The following is a 23,620-nucleotide window of genomic DNA, read 5'->3' as shown; positions in this document are numbered from 1 at the left end:
GGGCCCGAGTCGGGACGGCGCGCGCCCGCCCGCCCGCGTGCGCGCGCCCGCCGGTCCCCCGCCCCTCGCTCCCGCCCCAGCTCGCGCTGCCCGGGCGGGCGCCGGCCGCTGGCGCCGCTGCTGCTGCCGCCCCCGGGGCGCGAGTCCGCCGCCCGCCGCCCGGGGACCCGGCGAGGGGCGGGGGCAGCCCCGAGCCCGCTCCGGATCAGCCGGCCGCTGTCTCACGCCGCCCCCCCGGCCCCGGGAAGGTCGCCCCCGTGCCCTCAGCCGAGCCGCTCGGGGAGCCCCGCCGCGACGAGGTGAGCTCTCGGGGGGGGGGGAGGGCGGGGGAGGGAGGGGGACGCCCGCCGAGGAATGTGCCGGCTGGGGGGGCGGGGAGCCGGGGTCCCGGCCGGCCGCGGGAGCCGGGGTCATGTGCTGTTTGTCCCGCGGAGGCGCAGAGAGGTGCCAGGCCCGGGGCGGCCGTCGGGCGGCCGGCCGGGAGGGAACACCGGGTCCGCATGGCCGCCGGCACAGGCCGGGACCGGGGTCCGCGCCGGGATCACCGGGCGGGCTGGGGGCAGGTGCCCCCGGCCGAGCGTCGGCCGCGCCAGCCTCTTCCCTGCCCCATGAGCCGCGACGGCGTGACCACGGCGTTTCCCCGTCGTGGCCCCTGCCCTGGGCAGGGTCTGGGGGGTCGGCGCTGTGCTTCCTGACACAGCCTCTGGGATCTGAGCTCCTCCCTTCCTGTCCTGGGACGCACCAGCCCTGTCCCCCTTCCCGTGCCCTGCCCAGGAAGGCTGCGGAGGTGAGGCCCAGCAGGACTGGCCGTTTGGTCCTGTGGGGCCACAGAAGGGGCCCCAGCATCCCCGTCTGCCTTCGGGAGCCTCCACCCTCCTGCCCGTGGGCGTGGGCTGCTCAGCCTCTCCTCCCAGGGTGTGAGCACTGGGGCACCCACATTCCTGGGCTCCAGCCTGGCACCTTCCCCAGGGCAGTGGACGCCATAGCGCTGGCCCCAGGCTGGGGCTGGGACCTGCCTGCTTCCTTTCGGGGAGACCCCAGTGCTTTCCCGCCCCCCAGTAAGGTCACAGGTATTTCGCAGGGAGCCCCCCACAGAGGAGCCCTGGGGTTGGTGTGAGGGATGCAGGATGACCCCACCCTCCCCTGCCCATTGTCCAGGATCCTGAGGAGGAAGTGCTGGGGGCTGGGCGGGGGGTTTGGGGCCCACAGGCTGCCCGTGGGTCCCAGGCCTGGGCTGTCCCTCCAGCCCTTGAACTTTGCCACTGGTGGTTCCTCCCTGTGTGGAGGCTGTGGGCTCTAGTTTCTACTTCTTGGCTGGCACTGTGGGGGAATTTTAGGGCAGGTTTTATGTTTGGGGTTTTCTCTCCTGTCTGTCCTGGGCTCCCACGTTGTGCTGTCGCCCCAGAGCTGCCCTCCCTGTCTACGATTTCTGTGTCCGCGATCTTCTGTGGCTCCTTCCTCTTCTCCTTCCCTCGTTTCCTCCATGGCATGACCTGGATCTTGCCTCCTCCTGTGTTGGATCTCTCTCTTTCTCAGCGTCTGTGATTTTCTGTCGTTCTTCTGCCCCTCTTCGTGTCCCTGCCAGTGTCTCTGCCTCTGCGTCCCTTCCTCTGAACTGTCCTCTGTCCAGCCTTTCTCTCTCTTCTCTATCTGGGTGTCCAGTACACTCGTGAGTGACGAGGAATAAAAATATCACGGTCCCTGTCCTTGGATTCACATTGCTTTCAGCCACTTGGGAGGGACCGCAGTCCTCCGCTCTCCTAACCTTGCCCCCTGCCCCTGCCCTCCAGCCGTGGAACCCCGACCCACCTCTGGAGCCCCAGGTGCCTCCTAACCACTCTTCCCCCACAACCAGGGTTTCCCCCACAGCCCCAGCTGGCGTGGCCAGGCCCCAAGGGTAGGATGGGGCTTCCCCTACGAGGGCCGGTGGCAGCCAGAGCTGATACAGCCCCCCTGGTCTGGGGCCAGGACGCCAGGTAACTGGGATGATGGCCCAGGTCCCTGCGAGCTGGGATATGGCCGGGCAGAGAGGCAGGAACACCACTGGGAGTCACTGAGGAGAGTGACATTTGGGAGGAAGGCCAGAGGGCCAGGAGCTAGGTCTTGGAGGGGCTGGGGAGCTGGGGAAGCGGGTGGAGACGCTGGGTCCTGGGAGAAGACGCGAGGCAATGTCCGGGTCGCCCCAGCGGGCTCTGACCACCTCTTCTGTCTCTGTCCTTCAGCTGAGGAGGCTAAGAGTCTCGGGAGCCATGGCTGGCGCCTCGGTGAAGGTGGCCGTGAGGGTTCGGCCCTTCAACGCCCGTGAGACCAGCCGGGATGCCCAGTGCGTGGTCAGCATGCAGGGCAGCACCACCTGTGAGTGAGTCCCAGGGGCCTGGCGGGGCACAGGCGGGGCAGGCGGGCCCACCACGCTGGCCTGGCTGGCCGGGCCGAACCAAGAGGAGGACTGAGCTGGGTGCGGAGCAGGTGCTAGTCGGAAGGGTGGGGGCAGGGTGGGGGCAGGCTGGCCTCTCCACGTTCCCAGTCCCTGGGAGGGGGAATGTTGGCCTGGAGCCCTCCATTGCCCAATCGGGGAGGCAGCCCGGTGGGGGGGGCGGGTCCTGAGAAGCCAAAATTAGCCGTGTGGCTGGAGGGGGTGGGGAGTGTTAAAGGGGAGAGATGAACTAGGACAGAGGTGGGGAGTGGGATGCCTGGATTCCCGCAATGTGGGGGAATGGGCAGAGGTCGGGAGTACCTGACCTTGGCCTTCCTGTCTTTCCTTCTCCTGCCCCGTCAGCCATCGTCAACCCCAAACAGAGCAAAGATGCCCCCAAAAGCTTTACCTTTGACTACTCGTACTGGTCACACACTTCGGTGAGGTCGCTGGGGTGAAGGGAGAGCTCAGCAATGAGGAACAGGGGTTTAGGCACTGGGGAGGGGGCATTGCTGGGAAATAGGGCAGGTTTTATGTTTGGGGTAATAGGGATCGGGATGGGAGGACCAGGACCCCAGGGTGGGGGTGAGTAGGACCCTTAGTGCACGTGACTGGGACCAGGATGCAGGGAGGGAGAATCCCTCGGGGTGATTAGGTCTGGCAGGAGACCGTATAAGATCCTGTCTCTGGAGAGTAGAACCATGCGTGGGGTTTGCTCAGGGCACATAGGACTTTTGGGTGATCAGCAGCGATGGGGACAAGACTCTCGGGACCCAGGCCCTGAGGACAGAGTCATGTAGGGCTCCTGCTCTGTCTCTGCTTCACTAGGCCGAGGACCCCCAGTTCGCATCTCAGCAGCAGGTGTATCGGGACATCGGAGAAGAGATGTTGCTCCATGCCTTCGAAGGCTACAACGTGTGCATCTTTGCATACGGGCAGACCGGGGCTGGGAAGTCGTACACCATGATGGGGCGTCAGGAGCCAGGGCAGCAGGGCATCGTGCCCCAGGTACACACCCGCGAGCTGGCGGGGCGGCTGGGGCAGAGCAGCTCAGCTGCCCCCCGGGGCAGGAAGGGCCCACGGGCTATGGGGCAGAGACCTGGGTCTCTGAGGCTGTGCTGGTGGGGAATGTGAGGGGGGAGGGGCGGGCAACTATGTGGGGCCCCGTGGGGAGGGGTCTCTGCCCCCACCGGAAGCAGCAAAGCTGGAGCCAGAGCCTTGCTGCCGGAGAATCCTGGGTCTGAACCCTGGTGCTGCCACTTGTTGCGGTCTTACCTCGTCTGCGAGCGCGGCTCCCCGCAGACATGCCTCCCCAGTCAGGGTGCGGACCGTAGAGAAAGCAGATGTGGATAACCGGGAGCTGACCGTAATTCTCCCTGACCGTGCCGCACAGTGGCCTTGCCCATGGGCTCTGATGTCAGGGTGCCGGCGTTTGCTTCCTGGCTCACCATGTGGTAGCTGGTGACGCTGGGCAAGCATGAACCCCTGGGAGGTTGCTTTCCCATCTGTGAAATGGGAACACCCGCCCCCTCAGGGCTGTGGTGGGGGTTAAACAGAGCCACTCGGGCCGGGGCCCAGCAGGGGCGCCGGGAACAGCTGCTTCTCTGTGTCCCCTTCCAGCTCTGCGAGGACCTCTTCTCTCGCGTTAATAAGAACGAGAGTGCTCAGCTCTCCTATTCCGTGGAGGTGAGCCTGGGTCCTGGTGGGGCCCTGGGCAGGGGAGGGGCAGCAGGGACCAGACTACGGGCATCTTAGGACTCAGGCAGCCTCGGGCCTGCCCGCGGCTCTGCCCCATTGCTCACAGAGACTTTGGGCAGATGATTTCATCTCCCTGCTCTTGAGTTTGTTCACTCTTGAAAGGCTAGTGACCGGTCCCCCTCCTAGGGCTATTGGGTCAGCGAGCCCGCATGGGCGAAGTGCTCGGCACCGCGCCTGGGGCGGCGTGAGTGCTCGGTGTCCGCGACATGCCGTCACCCATGTTCCGTCCGGGGAGTTGGGCGCAAGTTTTGTTATCCGTACGTCTGCCACACCTGTCGCTTCTTATTTGCTTCTCCCGCTCAGGTGAGCTACATGGAGATCTATTGTGAGCGGGTGCGAGACCTCCTGAACCCCAAGAGTCGGGGCTCTCTGCGGGTCCGGGAGCACCCCATCCTGGGCCCCTACGTGCAGGACCTGTCGAAGCTGGCCGTGACCTCCTACGCAGACATTGCCGACCTCATGGACTGTGGAAACAAGGCTCGGTGAGGCCGGCGGCTGGAGCGCAGGGAGAGGGAACCAGGCCAGGCAGGTGAGAGGCCGGATGCAGTGACCGCTCCTTCCCCCCAGGACTGTGGCCGCCACCAACATGAACGAGACCAGCAGCCGCTCACATGCCGTCTTCACCATTGTCTTCACACAACGCTGCCATGATCAGCTCACCGGGCTGGACTCGGAGAAGGTGGGGTTCCTCCAGCCCTGGCTACCTACCCCGTTCCCTTGCCGGGCATCCCCCTGATCTGCCCGCCCCTCCCGCCTCCCACACCCCGTTACCTCCTGCCTTTTCCTCCAACCCCAGGTCAGCAAGATCAGTTTGGTGGACCTTGCTGGCAGTGAGCGGGCTGACTCCTCGGGGGCCCGGGGCATGCGCCTGAAGGTAGGGGGCTTAGGAGGGATGGGTAAGGTCAGTGCTGGGCTGCGGGTGGCGGTCTCTGGCTGGGGGGAGGCAGAGCGGAGTCAGGGAGGGGGCCCCCGTTGCCCATATTCCTCATCTCTTTCCAGGAAGGTGCCAACATCAATAAGTCCCTGACGACTCTCGGGAAGGTGATCTCAGCCCTGGCGGATCTGGTAAGACCGGGGGCTGGGAAGAGAAGCGGCTCTGGGATGGGGCGGGGGCAGAGGGGTGGCTCATCCTGACTCTCTTCCCCTTCCATCCCCAGCAATCAAAGAAGCGGAAGTCGGATTTTATCCCTTACAGGGACTCTGTGCTCACCTGGCTGCTCAAGGAGAATCTGGGTGAGGAGCTTCTCCTCTCTCTCTTTACGGACCCTGCCACCCTCCCCCATCTGATATGTCTGGTGGATCCCCTTGCTACCCCTAGAATCTCAGATTCCCCCAGTCATCCCCCAGCTGTCCCCTGACTGCCCCCTGACCGTCCCCATCCCGGGGGACATCCTTGGAAGATGTCCCGATGCTGAGGCGAGCCACGGGCCCCCTCTGACCCCGTGCCCACCGCGGGCTTTGTCCTCCTTGCGCTGATCTGTCCTGAAGACATCAGACGTGTACGTGACCTCACCCGTCCCGTCTGACCGCCGGCGTCCGTGGGGAGTTCCATGACTCGTAGCTTCACCCCATCTCGGATGGTGACCCTGTCAGACCCCTGACCCCGAGACCCAGCCTGACTGCTCTTAGGCCCTAGCTCACCTGAGCTTTCCCTGCACCTCTCGCAGGGGGGAACTCACGCACGGCCATGATCGCGGCGCTGAGCCCCGCAGACATCAACTACGAGGAGACTCTCAGCACCCTCAGGTGGGGCTCCGGCGGGAGCGGGGCGGCCGGGAAGGGGCCAGGAGCTCAGAGGCCGGCAGCTCGAGACCCTGGCCGGGAGACAGGCCGAGCCTCAGCCGGACCCAGTATCTAACAGTCTGGGAGAGGGAGGGGACAGGCTGCAGACCCAGGGGCATCCGGGCCGCACCCACCCAAGTCCCCTCCTCCCCAGGTACGCTGACCGCACCAAGCAGATCCGCTGTAACGCGGTCATCAACGAGGACCCCAACGCCCGGCTGATCCGAGAGCTGCAGGAGGAGGTGGCCCGGCTGCGGGAGCTGCTGCTGGCTCAGGGGCTGTCGGCCTCGGCTCTGGGAGGTAGGGCTCCAGGGGAGGGCCGTTCAGGGATGCCGCTCAGAGACGCCCCTCTGCCCACCTTGTGCCCCGGCTGCCCGCGCCTGGTCTTGAGGCCGGAGAGAGCTCGCCAACCACGAAGCTCTTCATGTGCCTGGTGGCGCGGACGCGGATACGCAGAGGGTACATCGCAGGCCTTCAGCCGTTCCAGAGCCGGGAGCACGGATTCTCCGGGGGGGTGAGGGTTCAGGGGCCCTGAGGACTGCTGCAGCCAAGGAGCTGGGGAGGATGGCAAGCCCTGCGTTTGTGGTTCAAGCAGTAGATCACGTAGGAGAGGCCGCAGGGCACCTGCCTCAGCAGACGGTCTTGTGGCGTGGACTGTCGCGGGTCCCGCCGGCCGTAAGCGTGATGATAGTCAGCGGTGGAGTGGTTTCTACAACGGGACGTTCAGCCTCGCGAGCGCCAGATGGTGCCCTGGTTAGAGGCTGCATGGCCCGTGCTGGCCACGTCACGTCTGGACTCTGCATCCAGTCCCGGGGGCCGAGGGGCCCGGGGGCGAAGAATGGGGGGGTCCGTTCTCGGGAGCAGCGGGGTGAGGTAGACATGACACCTCTCTCCTGCCTGTGGAGGGAGCCTTGCAGAAGGGAAAGCAGTAGTCCCGCTCCCCCCAGAAGGCACCCGTGACGCGCGGCAGGTCGCGGCCGAGAACCTGATGGTGGGAGTCCCCTCGCGGCCTTGTTCAGTAATGAGCCCTCCGTGCCTGGAGGGGAACAAGCAGACACCGGGTCCCCACGTGTCAAGGCCGCAGCAGGGGAGCGCCCTGCTTGGAGAAGGTTGACCGGATGTCTTCCGGAGTCCTTGCAGGCTGGTCCCCGTGACACCTTCTCTGCGTCTCTGATGGGCTCCACGTTTTCTCAGCCTCCTGTGGCCTCCTTCTCCCCGGCAGGCCCGAAGGTGGACGAGGGGAGTTCCGGAGGTGCCCTGCCCGCTCTGTCGTCCCCCCCCGCCCCAGCTTCACCCTCACATCCCCCCGCACACAACGGCGAGCTGGACCCCTCATTCTCCCCCAGCGCTGAGCCCCAGATTGGGCCTGAGGAGGCCATGGAGAGGCTGCAGGTAGGCAGCTTGAGCTGGCGAGGGGGGGGGAGGCTGGGGGCTGCTGGGAGTCTAGTTCTCCAAGGCCAGAGTCCAGGGGGAAGGAGGAACCCCACGGGCAGGACCCCGGCCTCCCTGAGCCCCGCTTGTCACGTGCCCCCAGGAGACGGAGAAGATCATCGCCGAGCTTAACGAGACGTGGGAGGAGAAGCTACGCAAGACGGAAGCTCTGAGGATGGAGAGGTGCGGGGGGCGGGCTGACAGCCGGAATCTGGAGGGGTGCGGTGGGGAGGGGGGGTTGGGCCCTGCAGGGAAGGAGCTCACGGGTCCCCGTAAGACCATCTGTTTTTCTGCCTCCAGAGAAGCATTGCTGGCCGAGATGGGGGTGGCCGTCCGGGAGGATGGGGGAACGGTGGGCGTCTTCTCTCCGAAGAAGGTGAGTGAGGGTCCGCTGAGGCCTAGGAGATCCTGGAAGGGTTAGAGCAGAGGGTTGGGGGGCATGGGGTGAGCCCCAACTCTGATGCCCGCGTTTGTCCCACGCCCGTCACCTCCTCCCGGCAGTCAGCCCGTGGCCGGTCTTGCTAGGGGCCCGTGGTGGGGGCTCTAGGGGCCACGGACAGATGTCAGCGTCCCTGCCCTTCCGGGGAGGGGGTTCTAGGGCTGCTTGGAGTCTACGTGTTAACAGATGTACGTGTGTATGTGAGTTCACGTGGCATTCGTCTCTGATTCCCAAGAAACGGGCTTTAGGGGTTACCCCAGGGGTGGGGGGGACGCGGGAGGCTGGGGGGCGGGCTGGGATGGCCGCGTGTTCATTGTGCGCTCTTCCGTGTCGAGTTTTGTGCCCCGTGCGTGTGTCAGCTGCTTAGACACGCAGTCAGACACGCGTTCCTGAGAGGCACCGGCAGATGCCATAAGGGCAGGGGCGCGGGCGCTGAACTGTCGGATGCGAGGGCCCGTGCAGCTGGAGACGCGTGGAAACTGGCGTCCCGGGGACGCGGTTTGGAGGCCGCACAGGACATGGGTGACGGGAGCCGGGTGCGCGCCGGGCTGAGCGCCATGGCCCCGTCAGCCGAGCCGGGCACACCACCCCTGTCGCCCGCCTGCCCACCTGCTGTGGGGTGTGTGTCCAGGGGACGCAAGGAGGTGGTCAGGCTCGCCCGGAGGCAGGCGAGGCCCTTGGTCTTCACCGGCCAGCACGGCACAGGGACGGGCCAGTCAGGACGCAGGCTGCAGGCCGCCGGCGGGGCTGGGGGTCGTGGAGCGCGTCCTGGAGGCCTGCTGGAGCAGAGTGGGAACTTCTGGTCCTTCCGGGGGGCCAGCCTCATCTGTCTGGTCCCCGGCACGAAGCTCGCGGGATCAGGCCCTGGTCGGGTGCTGTGCTCAGAGCCGGACGGGGCTGCCTGGAAGAGGTGGGTGGTTGTTGGCAGGAGAACCCCCCGATCTCAAGGTCGGGGTCGTCTAGGAAACAACACGCAGGCATCGTCGAACGGGGATCCCCAAAGAGGAGAGGGGTCTGCCCTGCCCAGCCTGAAGCACAGCCAGGGAGTGAGTGGGCATGGTGGGGGTGGCTGGGGTCTGGTCCGGGGCTGGGCACTCGGACTTTGAGGTCCCTCTGTGGTCTGCATCTGCGACAGGGGGCCCACAGATGGCTCTCCGTGTGGTTTGCAGCCGGGCAGGGGTGCTGGGTGCCCCTGATGGGGGTGTTTCTTTCCTGGAGGGCGTCACGCTGCACAAGGATGGGTGCCACCCCCTAAGGCCAGGGGACCAGCGACGGGTTAGGTTGGGTTTGGTTTTGAATTGTTCCAGTAAGGGGAACGTGCACGTGGTACGAGAGATCGGTATGGCGGGAGGGAGATCTTCCTTCCCCTCCGCGGGCCTGCGCCGTTTTCCGTTCCTGACACATTCATCCAGGGCTGGTCTGTGCGCGGACAGGCGTGAGCCAAGCACACTTGTCCCCGTGTCCACGCACGCCGCCTGTCTCTGGACCAGCGGTGGTTCCCTCCCTACGCTTCTCCAGGGGACAGGGTGTCGGCGTTCCGTCTGTTCTTTCTCGTGGTGTCTGAATATTCGAGCGGATGTGAGATCGTGTTTAACCAGCCTCCTGCCAGTGGGCACTTAGGTTGTCTCGCGTCCTTTGACGCTGTAAGCCACGTTCCGCTGCCTTGTCTTACGGGTGGGTTTATCATCTTAAGAACAAATTCCCAGAAGTGGGGGTTTGGGGTCAAACGGTTGCCATGTAAGATTTTGGCGTATTTTGCTAAAGTGCCCTCCAAAGATCGTAACTGTGCCCCTTGACGCTCACTCTCTTCGGCCTTCCGGTCTTTGCTGGTCTTGCTGGTGAAGACGGTGTTAGGGTAACTCACTGTCGCGTCTGCTCAGGGTGGCGAGACTGCACGCGTTCTCACGGGAAACAGCGAGCGTACTGCGGGGTGGAGAGCGGCTAGGCTCTGGGTTTGGTGGGGCTGGCTCCAGCCTGGAACGCTCTGGCAGGGATCGGGTCCTGCGGGAAAAGCTAGTTTGTCTCTGAGAGAGCGGAGAGTCTTCCAGGGACTCCCACCACCAGCCCCAAGGACGTCTTAAATCACTGATTTTCCGACCTGGCCTGGGACCTCCTTCCCGGGGGCTGCGGGGGGTGGACAGGGCCAGACTCTGGGTCCCCTGTCCCCAGCCTTGGCCCCAGCATCTCTCTGCTTATCTGCTTGACGTATTAGGCTCCCAGGTATAGTTTCGCCCAAACAAAGGGTTCCAGGGCCGAACAAAGATGGAAAAGCACTGCCCTAAATCGTGTCTCCTCTCTCGAGGGATAGATCGCTTTCTGCTTCCGGAGCCCGTCCGTGTCTGCCGTTCCCAGAGCAGGCCTGAGGCTGCGGTGAGGGAGGGCATGAGTGTCCTCGGGCCGGGAGGAGGGTGGTAGTGACGGTTGGGTGCCCGGGCTGGGGCAGACGCACGGACACGCATCGTATGCACCACGGACGATGCGCTGTGGGCTCTCTGTTCACGGCGCTCCCGGAGAGCCACGGGCCGGGACTGTGGCTGTTTCCCAGCCAGTCCCTCCACCCTGTGCTCTCCCGCCTCGGGGCCCTCGTCCTGACTCTTCCTTCTACTGTCCTCGTGCCCCTTGTCCTCAAGGACCAGCTGCCATGCTGTCCTCCCAACTCCCTGAGCTCCGGGCGTCCTTCACGGCTCTTTCCCGTGAGCGCCTCCCTGGGGACAAAGGGACGATGAACGAGGGAGCTGAGGGAGGGCGTGAAAAGGTCAGAAGCTCCGTGGGGTGTCCGTTTCCCATGTGTCGTGGGCTCCACCCCAAGGTGACTCTGTTTCCCCTGCTGAGGGGCCAGCAGCGTCTGGCTGGGGCTCATCTGCGGGTCCCCGGCACCTCCTGGGGTCTGGCAGGTAGAAAGGCCACAGTAAATCCTCGCAGAACGCGGGCAGGGCATCTCGTGTTCCGGTGGGCGGCTTTGGGAAGCTTCGTGGAGGAAGTGGCATTTGAGACAGACCTTGAGGGACAGGAAGTGAATGATTTTGACGGGTTGGGGTGGGGCCGGGAGGGAGGCTGTTCCAGGCCAGGGAACCTGGGAGCAGCTCCCGAGAGCGGTCAGGGATGCAGGAGGCCTGCTTCTGGGGTGGACGCTCTGCAGCCCACAGGGCAGGAGCACAGAAGGCGAGGGGGGCCCTGGGACGGGGCTGGGATACGTGGGCTGCGGCCCTGCCCTGGGGGCCCTGACCTGGAGGCCCGGGGGTACCCACATCAAAAGCAGGCTCGAGTCAGATGGCCATGGGGTGCCGGCCGGAGAAGTCTGGGTGGAGAAGGGCCCCACTGGGCAGTGCTGTGTGCGGGCGGGGGCAGGCCCGGGGTGGGGAGGGCCGAAGGGGCAGCGGACGGAAGGGAGGGAGACTTCCCCGGGCTTGGCGGTCAGGGCCGTGGCCCAGAGCTCCGTGCCTGGGGGGGCGGGGGTGTCGGCCGGGATACTGCAGTCGGGAAAGGTGCTTCTGGGGAGGGGCACGGGCTGGGTTTCTGGTGCAGAACAGCGTCCTGCTCAGCCAGCCAGGTGTGCGGGATGGGTCGGTCGGGGAGGCCCCGGGTGAGGCAGCCTGGGGCGGCGGTGGCCAGGGAGAGCGGGGCGTCTGCTGTGAGCAGCGGGTCTGTTGGTTTCCTTTGCTTTTGCATCGAGCTGACGCTTCCTGTTCTTCAATTATAAAAGTCGTCTGTGTCCCTAAGAAACTCGAGCTGGAAAGAGAGGTGGGAAGTGGGGTCCCCTCACCCCGCGCCCGCTCGCACTCTCCACGTGAGGCAAGAGGCATGCCAAAGGGAAATGAGACGGGCACGGGGAGAGCAGGGGCGAGGGCCGGGGCGTCCTGAGGTCTCCGTCAGGGACACGGGTGGGTCGGCCTGCGCGGAGACTTGGGGCCGTCGGGGCCGGACGGGTGGGGTGGGTGTGTAGACCCCTGTGTGTGTGGAGAGGTGTGTAAGTGGGGCTCGTGGGGGTGGGAGAGCTCCCTGGGGGGGGATGCGGCCGGCAGGGCTGACACCCCCCCCGCCGACGCCCCTGACCCCTCCCCTCCTCCCTCAGACCCCCCACCTGGTGAACCTGAACGAAGACCCCCTCATGTCGGAATGTCTGCTCTACCACATCAAAGATGGCATCACCAGGTAGCGTGTACCCCCGTCTGTGGGGCGACCTCTTCCCGGGGGGTGTGGCTGCAGACAAACGGCCGCGCCAGGGACCCCCTTTTCCGGTGACCTTCCTGGAGACCCCCTGCCCGCACGGCCCAGCTCGCCCTCTGGCTTCCTGACAAGTTGTGAGCCTGGCCGCGCATCAGCCATCCGCTCCACCCACCACCTTGGGGTGGGTGAGACGCCTCTGGGGACCAGCCTGGCTCGGAGGGATAGCTCCCCGAATTACCGGGGCAGAGGAGCGGCCGGAAACTCAGACTTCCACGTCCGTAGCCCTTGGCATCCGTTGGTGCAGTGAGGGTCCCGCTTCACGGTGGGGAGCAGTGCTTGCAGGGCGGGTGGCTTTGCCAGCTAACGCCAACGAGACCCTGGGGCTCGGGGCCTCCGAGGTCGCCTCCCGGAGCCGAAGGGGTGAGGGTGCCCCTTCTCCCACCACGAGCACGTGTAGCTGTGCTGCGTGACGATCCTGGGCTCTGAGTGAGCCCTCGGGCTGGGGGAGCCCGCCCGCTGCAGGCTCCCTTTCCCCACGTTGTGTAACACGGGGAGTCCGACGCGGGCTCCCGAGTCAGGCAGGTCTGATCCCAGCTTCACTAGCGCGGGGCTGTGTGACCTTGGGCCGGTTACTCTTCTGAGCCTCCGCTCCCTGATCCGTGAGGTGGGAATAACCGGCTTACGGCGTGGGGTGAACTTGCGCTGGGAAGGGGCTTGGCCGGTGCCTGGCCCGTGCTCAGAAAATGTCGGCCGTTGCTTCCGAACCCAGGGTCGGCCAGGTAGATGTGGACATCAAGCTGACCGGGCAGTTCATTCGGGAGCAACACTGTGTGTTCCGGAGCATCCCTCAGCCGGACGGAGAAGGTAACGTTTGAGGGTGAGCGGCGTGGCCACTGAACGCAGTCCCGTCCCACGCTGGATACAGAAGCCGGAGGGTCTGCAGCCTGGGAGCGCGGCCGTGTCCCTGGTCTCAGCGGGGCTTCGCGCTCGGGTGCAGCTCTAGCTGTCTGCGCCTGGCCTGGGAACGCGGTCCGCCATGGCGGGCAGGGAGGGGCGGCGTCCCCGAGGCCGACCCACAGCACCGCGGCATGCGTGGGGGGGGGTTGGTGAGGAGGAGGTCCTACTCTCTGCCTAGATTTTTTAGCCTCAAATAGCACCCTGGTCATTTCCCATGAAAAGCTGTGTTTGTTTTGGTGGGAATCTGAGTTTATCTCTGCAAAACCCGCTTGTATCCAGACCGCAGAGGCTTCCGGCCCACATATCCCTCTGGTTCCGAGACTTTCAGGGATTTTTAGCCCTAATTTGGTCAAAGTAGCGGAAGCGTTTAGGAATCATGAGACCTAACGGTGAAGGTGGTAGTCTGTCTGATACAGCGACAAAACGATACTTGTGCAGTTCGGGGTCGTTTTTGGTTTTTTTTAACGTAATATTTTGTGAGAGAGAGTGAGTGTGTACGCACATGCGTGCAAGTGCGGGGGGAGGGGCAGAGGGAGGGGGCCTCGAGCAGACTCTGCCGAGCCCAACGTGGGGCTCGATCGCACGACCCTGAGATACGACCTCAGCCGAGATTGAGAGTCGGACGCTTAACCGACTGTGCCTCCCAGGCGCCCCCAGGCTGTGTGTTGAGGTCACCATTTTGTCCCGGTTCAGTCACCGTTTTTTTTTTTTTTTTTTAAAGATTTTATTTATTTATTTGACAGAGAGAGACAGCGAGAGAGGGAACACAAGCAGCGGGAGAGGGAGAGGGAGAAGCAGGCTTCCCGCCAAGCAGGGAGCCCGATGCGAGGCTCGATCCCAGAACCCTGGGATCATGACCTGAGCTGAAGGCAGATGCTTAACGACTGAGCCACCCAGGCGCCCCTCAGTCACTGTTTTAAGAAATGGAACAATTTGGGTTTACTCAGGCCCCAGTGGAGTCGAGCCCTGGGAAGCGCGTGGGGCGGGGAGGCAGGGCGCTGTCCGTGGGCGTGCTCCCTCGGCTGAGCCTGCGCACGGGCCTCAGAGGCGGAAGGGGGGGATGGGGAGATGGGGCACCGGTGGTCAGCACGTTTGTCAGATCGGGGAAGGCCCCGTCGTGTGGCTTGCCGCTGAGGTGGACGCACGCCTGGTGCGCTTTGGCGGGGTTCGGGGTCGGTGGCTGAACGCAGCGGGCTGCCAGCTCGGATCAGGTCAGCCCTGGGGGCTTCTGCCGAGTTCCTGTTCTGCGGTCACCTCAAGCCACGTGCCAGGTGACAGCCAAAACCACACAGGGCCTGCAGAGCGAGCCCCCCCCGAGCGCAGAGCGTGTCTGGGGAGACAGGCAGGCCCGAACGGTTCCTCGGCCGTGAAGGCAGCCGCGGATTCTGGGCCCCAGAGGGAGGGGCAGAAAGGGTTTGGTCGCATGCAGCAGATTGGAGATGGGAGGCCCGCAGAGCGGACTGGGCAGCACAGCAGGGCTGTGGACGGCGAAGAATAGCGACCCTCCGGCTCGTGCTGCTGCCCGTTCTCACGCAGCCCCCAGGGGAGGGAACCGAGGCTCAGGGGCTTGGGGCATTCACCCGAGAGCACGCAGCCAGACGCCGGCAGGTGTGGGTCCGCACGCCCCGTGGCCGGCTCGGGGGCTGCTCTCAGCTCTGCCTCAGTACAGAGGGCTGTGGGCTTGTGGACAGGGACAAGGCCACCCTGGCCGGGCGGGAGCAAAGCCCTCTCCCCGCCAGGCCCCGCTTCCCGCCCTCAGGCCCATCCCTGCGCCCCGCTAGAGTATCTACTGGTTGACTGGTCTGGTCTGACCAGCTAAGTCAGTTCTGTGAGAGCCGGGACTTGGGGCTTTATCTCCAGGGTATTTCCAGGATCTATGATAGTGCCTGGCACGTGGTGGGGGCCAGAGTACTTGTGGAGTGAGTGAATGAATTTGGGGGCGTGGTGGGACAGGGTGGGGGAGACCGGTACCCCACGGCCACCCCCGCCCTCCCCTCTGCCGTCGCCTTCCTCCTGCCCGGCCCTCGAGGTGACCCGGTGATGGATGTGAGCCTGCCTTCGAGCTTGCGCCCCGACGTCCCCCCCCCCCCCCCGTCCTGTCACCAGCCCTCCTCCGCCCGAAGCTGCGTTCTGTGCTTTTCTCTCCCGCGGCCTCACGTCACGTCCATCCTGCTTGGTCTGTTACTTGCAGTGGCCACAGGAACTCGGGTTCACCTAGTGCTTTCTTTGAGCCTTTCAAGCGTTCTGTAAGGAAGGACTTACTCATGGCGGCTTATAGAAGCCACGGAGGTCAGACAGCTTGCCCAGCAGCCCCCCGCTCAGGCGCTGCCCAGGGTCCGTGACAGTGGGGCGCCGCTCCTGGAGGGCGGGGAGCTGCCCCGTGCCCCGTGTCCAGCGAGCAGCAGGCTCCGGGGGGTGTAGGGACTGAGGAGCACCTCGGTAGACGTCTGAGTCGGGTTGGCTCTGTCTTGTCTGTGGCTTGAGAAGGGCAGGCAGGGGGACAGTCTGACCGCAGTGGGCTGGGGCTGCCGCAGGAGCCTGGGCCAGCGCTCGCGGGAAAGGAAGGAGGGTGTGTCTGGGGGGGCAGAAGTCGCAGCCTGCCGCGTGCTGGACACGGGAGACCCAGCCCTCGGAGAGAGACGGCTTTGCTGAGCCCCTGCTGGGGAGGATGGGGGGCAGCAGGGAGCCCCTGCAGAGGCTTCTGGAATTGCAGCTGGGGCTCTAACCTTCCTTCTGCTCTTCCTTTCCTGTGCTGCCACCAGAGGGGCCGTGGCACCCCTGACAGGTACTGGGGGTGGGCCTGGGGGTGCATGCATGTGTCTTGGGGGTACTGCAAGATGGGCGTCTGTGACCATCACTCCCTCCCCCAGGGTCTAAGGGCCCCCTTTCCTCTCTCCCTCTGGCAGTGGTGGTCACCTTGGAGCCTTGTGAAGGAGCCGAGACCTATGTCAATGGGAGACTGGTGACCGAGCCCCTGGTGCTGAAGTCAGGTAGGGGAGGGGGATGCCGGAGCCAGTGTGGGGATGTGATGGAGGAAGGGGCCAGGAAGGGGAGATGAGGGACTCGGCTCTTGGGGTCTCTTGTGGGCCTGGGGAAGCAGGAAGAGGGTGCCAGGCTCCCCCGAGTCCCTTTGGCCATCAGGGACGAGGATCAGCAGGGGACTGACTGCCCTCAGACTTGGGCTGGTGGGAGAGATGGTGTCGGGGCTCCTGGGCTTGTGGGCAGGGCCCTGGACCTGTGGGCGTGGGGATGGGCTTGCTGCTGCGGGGGAGCGCGCCCACCTTTCTCTGCTTCCCCTGCAGGGAATAGGATCGTGATGGGCAAGAACCACGTTTTCCGCTTCAATCACCCGGAGCAGGCACGGCTGGAGCGGGAGCGAGGGGTGCCCCCGCCCCCCGGGCCGCCCTCCGAGCCCGTCGACTGGAACTTCGCCCAGAAGGAACTGTTGGAGCAGCAGGGCATTGACATCAAGCTGGAGATGGAGAAGAGGTACGGGGAGAGGGTGCTCTCTGGACCGTCCCCCCAACCCGAGTTGTCGGTCACCCCACTGAGGTGGCTCCAGAGCCCCCAGCAGCTCCTCTGCCCTCCCTCCCCAACCCCAGGCTGCAGGACCTGGAGAATCAGTACCGGAAGGAGAAGGAGGAGGCTGATCTTCTGCTTGAGCAGCAGCGACTGGTGAGGGCTGGGCAGGGGAGTGGGGGTGGGGGGCACACGCGCAGAGGGACCAGACGGGGGTGCAGGGGGCGCACGTGCAGAGGGACCGGACGGGGGTGCAGGGGGCGCACGTGCAGAGGGACCGGAGGGGGGCGCAGGAGGGGCAGGGGGTGCATATGCAGAAGGACTGGAGGGGGGCGTGGGAGGGGCATAGGGCTCACGCACAGAGGGACTGGATTGGGGGGGAGCAGGTGGGGCAGGGGGCACATGCTCAGAAGGACCAGAGGGGGCACAGGAGGGGTGGAGGGTGAGGAGGGGCAGGGGCACTCGTGCAGATGCAGAGGGACTGCATTGGGGGGCAGGGCATGGGGGGACACACACACAGAGGGACTGGATGGGCAGTGGGGGGTTGTGCAGAGGGCATGCAGAGTGGCGTGATGAGGGCGCGGGGGGTGACAGAGAGGTGCCGGGCCTGGAGAGGCAGAGATAGGCTGGCGGTGCTTCAGCTCGACTGTGCTTTTGGTTCATGTTATCTGAGCCAGAGTGGGGAGTGGGCATGGGGTCAGGGGGTGGCCGTGGCGTTTAGGAGGAGACAGGACGGTGACTGGGGGGGCAGACTGGGTACAGGGAGTACCGCCCGCCCCACTCGAGGAGGGCTTCCTGGACTCGACCTTTCTGGTTTTTACGGTATCCAAGTCCGGCCTGTGCCGTCATTGACTTCAGATTGTCGTGTAAGCGGATTGGTCTTTGGTGTGTAGTCTGGTCCTGAGCGCTGACCTCTGCAGGCCACGCAGACTCGATGTAGGCCCCGCTCCTGCTTGAGGGTCGCGTCTGCCAGCCGCTGTCCACGCGCCTGGCGTCCTTAAATCCTCCGCCAGTGTCTGCGAGGGAGGCTTGTTCCTTCCCTCGTGCCGCCGGGCGGGGGTCGGGCGCGCGGTGCCGCCGGGCGCGTCTCTGGTGCTCCGGGCGGTCCTGACCCCCCGCCCGTTCTCTCTGCGGCCCCAGTATGCGGACTCGGACAGCGGGGATGACTCGGACAAGCGCTCCTGTGAGGAGAGCTGGCGGCTCATCTCCTCGTTGCGAGAGCAGCTGCCCCCGACCACCGTGCAGACCATCGTCAAGCGCTGTGGCCTGCCCAGCAGCGGCAAGCGCAGGGCCCCTCGGAGGGTCTATCAGATCCCCCAGCGGCGGCGGCTGCAGGGCAAGGACCCGCGCTGGGCCACCATGGCCGACCTGAAGATGCAGGCGGTGAAGGAGATCTGCTACGAGGTGGCCCTGGCCGACTTCCGCCACGGGCGGGCAGAGATCGAGGCCCTGGCCGCGCTCAAGATGCGGGAGCTGTGTCGCACCTACGGCAAGCCCGAGGGCCCCGGGGACGCCTGGAGGGCCGTGGCCCGGGATGTCTGGGACACGGTGGGCGAGGAGGAAGGCGGCGGAAGTGGCGGTGGCGGCGGCGAGGAGGGGGCCCGCGGGGCGGAGGTGGAGGACCTGCGGGCGCACATCGACAAGCTGACGGGGATCCTGCAGGAGGTGAAGCTTCAGAACAGCTGCAAGGACCGCGAGCTGCAGGCCCTGAGGGACCGCATGCTGCGTATGGAGAGGGTCATCCCGCTGACCCAGGTGGGGAGGGCCCCGGGCCGCGCGCGTGTTCCTCCACTCCCTGCTTCCGCTCCTCCCCTGGGCTAGCGGGGCTCCCCCCCCAAGCAGGCCTCCCCCGCTCCCTGTAAAGACGCCGCTTTGCTCAGTGTAGGCTGGGAGTCCCGGCCTCGCCATCCCCAGGGCGCGGACCGCACATGGAGATCTCTGAGCCGCACCCCACACCTGCTCGGTCCAAGTCTGGGGAGGAATCTGCATTTGCCTCGGGTTCCCAGGGGTCTCAGAAGTACAGCAGAGCTTGAGAAGCCCCGTAGGAAGCGCACAGTTCTTAACTTGCCACTGGACGCAGGTTCACGTGCACGTGCGTCCCGGGGGAGCGTCCCCCCACCCCCACGGGAACCGCCGTGCTGGGCGCTCCTCCCGCACCCCCTCGTCTAACCCGACAACAGCCCTTCAGGGGCGTGTGACCGCTTAACCCTGGCGTGCACGGATTCACTGAACAAGCAGACATCCGAGCGCGTGCTGTGCACCAGGCAGGGCGCTGGCTGCTGGGGTTACTCTCAGCAGACGCTTTGTGCGGTGTTCCCGCTTGCCTTCCCTGACGCATGGTGGCAGCCACGGCTCGGGGTCATTGACGGCTTACCTTCTCCTTCCCGGCTTCCTTGCTGGTCCAGGATCTCGCTGGGCACCTGCTGCCTCGAGCCTTTGCGCCTAGAGTGCCTTCCCCCCACTTCCTCCAGGTGTTTACTGCCGTGACAGCCTCCCAGTGGATCCTGGTGGCGGCCACCTTCACCCTGGCCCTCCTCCCCTTCCCTGCTCTTCACCTGAATGTACACTTTTTTTTTTCTTTAAGATTATTTGTTTATTTGAGAGAGAGAGAGCATGAATGGGGGGAGGAGCAGAGGGAGAAGCAGACCCCCCCCAGCAGGGAGCCCCATGCAGGACTCGATCCCAGGACCCTGAGATCATGACCTGAATCAAAGGCAGCTGCTTAACCGGCTGAGCCACCCAGGTGCCTCTAAATGTGCACGTTTCTATAAAGCACATCATATCCTGTTATAGATGCTTCTGTTAATGTAAATAATATATGTTAAATGATATAGGTATGCATTTCTACTTAACTTTTCATGGAAGGATAGGATATGTACCCTACCGTGTATTTTTCTCAATCACTGATCAGCTGTGTCTCTCCCCTTAAATGATGGCAGGTGTTTCTCTTACCTTCTGACTACTCCATCCCCGCGCGCACGTTATTTAGTCAGCAGGATTATGGGGTCCCTGCTCCCGCCCGGACCCTGAGCTACACGCTTTACGGGGTTAACAGTTAATTCTCCCACCAGCCCTGTGCACTAAGTACTGTGGCCATGCACACGAGGATCTGGGCACGGGGAGGTTACTGGCCAGGGCGCAGACCACAGCGACAGGAAGTGGCAGGCCAGGATCAGCTCAGACCACTGTCCCAGGCCCCTTGTCTCCAAGCCCCTCTGCGACCCCCTGCCCTCGGCTGCTCAGCGCTCGGCTCTCCTCACGGCCCTTCTCTGTCGCCCTCTTCCCCCGCTCCCCACAGGATCACGAGGATGAGAACGAAGAGGCCGGGGAGGCCACCTGGGCCGCGCCCCCGGGGTCGGAGGCCGCGGAGGAGGAAGCCCCCGGCGAGCGCGCGCCCCCGGCCCCAGCGCGGCCCCCGTCGCCGCCCCTGTCCAGCTGGGAGCGGGTGTCCCGGCTCATGGAGGAGGACCCCGCCTTCCGCCGGGGTCGCCTGCGCTGGCTCAAGCAGGAGCAGTTGCGGCTGCAGGGACTGCAGGGCGCGGGGGGCCGGGGCGGGGGGCTGCGCCGGCCCCCCGCCCGCTTCGTGCCCCCTCACGACTGCAAGCTGCGCTTCCCCTTCAAGAGCAACCCCCAGCACCGGGAGTCGTGGCCGGGGGCGGCGGCCGGGGAGGCCCCCACGGCGCCCCAACCCCCCGAGGAGGTCGCGCCCCCTCCGGCCGCCCCCGCGCGCCGGCCCCCGAGTCCCCGGAGGTCCCACCGGCCCCGCAGGAACTCCCTGGACGGAGGCGGCCGGTCCCGGGGAGGCGGGTCCGCTCAGCCCGAACCCCAGCACTTCCAGCCCAAAAAGCACAACTATTACCCCCAGCAGCCCCAACCGTACCCGGCGCAGCGGCCCCCGGGGCCCCGCTACCCGCCCTACACCACTCCCCCGCGTATGAGGCGCCAGCGCTCGGCCCCCGACCTCAAGGAGAGCGGGGCGGCCGTGTGAGCCCGGCCCGGGGGCGGGGGGCGGCAGGGGGGAGCCGAGCCGGGAGCGGAGCAGCCCCCGGAGCCGCTGCTGCCCCAGGAGCCCGGGGCAGGGAGGCGACAGGTGGGCGAGAAGGTCCGAGTAGGTGCTGGACGGCGTGGGAGAGGCTGGGCCGGAGGCTGGAGGAAGGAAGCGCGCACGGAGCTGCCCGGAGCAAACCAAAGTGAAGGAAGAGGATGGGAGCTGCCTCGGGGCGCCCCTCGCGGGGGGGCGGTCCCACAAATGCTGCTAGGGGTGGGGTGGGGGGCTGGGGTGCTGCGTAGCCAGTGTGTGACTTTCTTTTCAAGTGGGGCAAAGGGGAGAGGACCTGGGGTGAGGCGAGTTCTCTTCCGGGCCCCTGTCTGTCTGTCTGTCCGTATGTGGTGGGCTTCTGTTTCCAGGGAGGTGGGGCGTGGCGGGATCGCAAGTCATTCCCCTCCCCTTCCAGGCCTCCTGCTATATTTGGGGGACCTGTCTGGATTCTGGTTTTGCTGGGGTCTCAGGAGGATGTGGGGCCCTTCAATAAAGGATAGCAAACACAGGGAGCTTGTTGCTGATGGTGGTTTGGTTTGGGTTTTAACTGAGGTGTAGATTATCAAAGTAAAATGCACAGATCCTATGCGTGCGGCTCAGTGAGTGTTTATGCAGGTGCGCACCCCCGAAACCAGATCAGGATGTGAGACCAGTTCCGTCTTGGTTTCTTGAACATTCCACATGGTGACTCCCACTTCAGAGTGCCTGAGTCCTTTATTTCCCTTTGTTTTAGCTTACCCAGCGCTCTACCCCTGCCCCCAGCTCCACCCTTGGTCCTGCACAAAGGAGAGAGGGAGGGATGGGGTGGGGGGGGACAGCGGGAGACCCACCCGTCCGTGCCCAACCTGTTGCTCCTAACGGCACATGGAGGATTTGGGGGGCAAGGTGGGGTTCAGCTCCACCCAATCACCTCACTGTCAGGAAGGTCTCCCAAGTAGCCGGAATTCTGTTGGCTATTGAACAGTGAACGCGTTGGTCAAGCTTCCTGCACCTGATTATTTTTGTCCTGTTCGTGTCCCCTGCTTTTCGGCAGGGTGTGTTCAGCATTCCAAGCAGTATTTTGTTTTAAGACCGTCCAGGAAGGATGCTGCTGAACTTGGAGGGACAAGCCCACAGCCATGCCCTATGGGAAAGGTCTTGGAGGTGACACTGTACCCCTGCCCTGCCCGCACCTTGCCACACTCCGGAATCCCCCTGTGTTCATCCTGTTCTCAGGAAAACAGTTCCACCCATTTGAAAAAGTGAGCTGCTTGCCCACAGCTTCCTGATGTCAGTCTTGAGGCACTAGCAGCCAAAACCATGGACGTTATCTCAGCTGCAGCCAAACCACCACTCCAGGCGGGGGTATGATATGTTTACTCTTGGTTTCCACACCCTGATGCTGGTTACCTTTCTTTTGGCAGCTGCGACTGCCAGGTCTTCAGGGACCCGTTGGCAGTGACCGAAGCTCTGGAATGTAATGGATAGTTTGGCGACACTGTTTACTTGAGCAGTTTGTAATCTGGTCGAGGAGACTAAATGTGAGCAAGAAAATGATAGAATGCAGCATTCCCTGCAGGTCAGAGCAAGCCGAGTGGTACGCACAAATACTGTGGTGCTTGAGATGCGAAAGCTCACTTTTTTTTTTTTTTTAAGATTTATTTATTTATTTCAGGGGGAGAGAGCACAGGCGAGGGGAGGGGCAGAGGGAGAGAGAGAGAATCTCAAGCCGACTCTCCGCTGAGCGCTGAGATCATGATCTGAGCCGAAATCAAGAGTCGGGCACAAAACCGACTGAACCACCCAGGCACCCTGACAGCTCGTTATTTTATTTATTATTTTAAAAAATATTTTATTTATTTGAGAGAGAGAAAGAGAGGGAGCATGAGCTGGGGGAGGGGCAGAGGGACAAGCAGGCCTCCTACTGAGCACAGAGCCCGAAGACTGGGGTCTCGATCCCAGGACCTGAGCCCAGAACCTGAGCCGAAAGCAGACGCTTAACCCACTGAGCCACTCAGGTGCCCCGAGCTCACTATTTTAAAATACAGTTGGGTTATTTTCACCTGAAGACTGCCCTATATAAATGTGTAGTATCTACCAATTTTATCCACTTCGTCCTTCCAAATCAATCTTTTAAAATGTGATGAACTTTAGATTTTATTTAGAGAAGTGCCCACTGATCCTACCTGCTGCACGTGCCCGCATTCCACATGCATGCTGTCCTTAAGACGACCCTGTAAAGTCGGTCTGTTTCGTGTCCATTTTTCAGATGGGAAGACTGAGGTCTGAATAGATTAATGGATTGCCCAGGGTCATACAGTTCTTAAGGGACAAAGTTAGGGCTCCAACCCTGGTGACCTGACTCACACCAGGATGTCACATGTCACTTTTCCTTCCAGAAGCCACCATGTCCTCCCACCTTAGGTGTGCTCACGTATTTCCTGAGTCTGCCTCCTGCTTCTGGCCTCCACCAAAGCTGCCCCCTGAAGACACGGGAGCCGCTATCTGTGGGCCTCCCCCCGGAATCACAGGCTGAAGCCGCCCAGACAGTTGGCCATCTTTCTCGCCTGCTCAGTTTGGACATTTCTTCAATTTCATCCTCGGTTTCCTTGGAAATTTCGTTTGCTTGTCTTCATGTCTCTCCTTGGAGGGGCTTCCTTCCTTTCGTTAGTTATTCATTGGGACTTTCTGTTTTTTTCACCTGGAGTTTGGGGATCTTGAATACATTTGGGGATCCCAAAACTTTCTTTAAGAAAACCTTTTTCAAAGCTTTCTATACTTCCTAGCTTCTACTTTGGTTCCTTTGAAATCGTTCTTTACCCTTTTAAAGATTTAATGTCAGTGGCTCCGTGATGACGTTTTGGTTAGGGGTGGACGTTGGGCGGCTTCTATTCGCCATTCCCCGGAGACCCCCCACTCCTGCCGGATCACCATCCCGGCTTGCACCATTGCGCCCCCTCATGTGGAGTCTGAGACCCTGGGGGGCACCGGGGTCCTGCTTCCCGTACCGGTAGAGTTTGAGGGGATGCTACCCAAGGCAGGCTGGCTTTAAGCATCCCACCTAACCTAACTTGGCTCGCAGGCTCTCCCTTGTGGCCCGCATACTCTGTGCCGCTTCGTTAACATACCCAGCTAC

At 63.7% G+C, this 23,620-nt stretch overlaps 1 protein-coding gene across 8 annotated transcripts; it reads left to right on the top strand.

The window, feature by feature from the left end:
• Window positions 1–65: 65 nt before the first annotated feature.
• KIF1C (kinesin family member 1C) lies at window positions 66–23,328 on the top strand. Of its 8 annotated transcripts, none has more exons than XR_013445934.1 (25): window positions 67–299; window positions 1,856–1,976; window positions 2,223–2,355; window positions 2,777–2,853; window positions 3,242–3,421; window positions 4,034–4,099; window positions 4,475–4,653; window positions 4,739–4,850; window positions 4,968–5,045; window positions 5,171–5,236; window positions 5,329–5,404; window positions 5,839–5,917; window positions 6,108–6,253; window positions 7,176–7,345; window positions 7,488–7,567; window positions 7,685–7,760; window positions 11,896–11,975; window positions 12,760–12,854; window positions 15,854–15,937; window positions 16,250–16,436; window positions 16,550–16,622; window positions 17,607–18,221; window positions 19,765–20,656; window positions 21,909–22,063; window positions 22,884–23,328. XR_013445934.1 is itself a non-coding variant. In XM_036078308.2 (23 exons), exons 3-23 carry the CDS (start codon window positions 2,317–2,319, stop codon window positions 20,452–20,454), a joined length of 3,252 nt encoding a protein of 1,083 aa, XP_035934201.1. In that variant the 5' UTR covers window positions 66–299; window positions 1,856–1,976; window positions 2,223–2,316; the 3' UTR covers window positions 20,455–21,091. The 8 variants fall into 8 exon arrangements, 5 of the variants coding, with proteins under 5 accessions (XP_035934201.1, XP_035934202.1, XP_035934198.1 ...); XR_013445933.1 differs by lacking the exon at window positions 21,909–22,063 and adding an exon at window positions 21,721–21,849; XR_013445932.1 differs by lacking the exon at window positions 21,909–22,063 and adding an exon at window positions 21,576–21,849.
• The last annotated feature ends 292 nt before the right edge of the window (window positions 23,329–23,620 follow it).

The sequence above is a fragment of the Halichoerus grypus genome, chromosome 2 (assembly GCF_964656455.1).
Source record: "Halichoerus grypus chromosome 2, mHalGry1.hap1.1, whole genome shotgun sequence".
Classification (NCBI taxonomy): domain Eukaryota; kingdom Metazoa; phylum Chordata; class Mammalia; order Carnivora; family Phocidae; genus Halichoerus; species Halichoerus grypus.
The sequence above is the reverse complement of the archived record's forward strand: the minus strand, read 5'-3'. Positions and strand labels throughout refer to the sequence as shown.

Bases quoted from the DNA above. Each gene is read 5' to 3' on its own strand.
- KIF1C (XM_036078306.2), top strand. From the start codon at position 2,250: ATGGCTGGCGCCTCGGTGAAGGTGGCCGTGAGGGTTCGGCCCTTCAAC. The intron at 5,046-5,170 runs GTAGGGGGCTTA...ATCTCTTTCCAG, and splicing joins CCCGGGGCATGCGCCTGAAG to GAAGGTGCCAACATCAATAA. The intron at 5,237-5,328 runs GTAAGACCGGGG...TTCCATCCCCAG, and splicing joins TCTCAGCCCTGGCGGATCTG to CAATCAAAGAAGCGGAAGTC.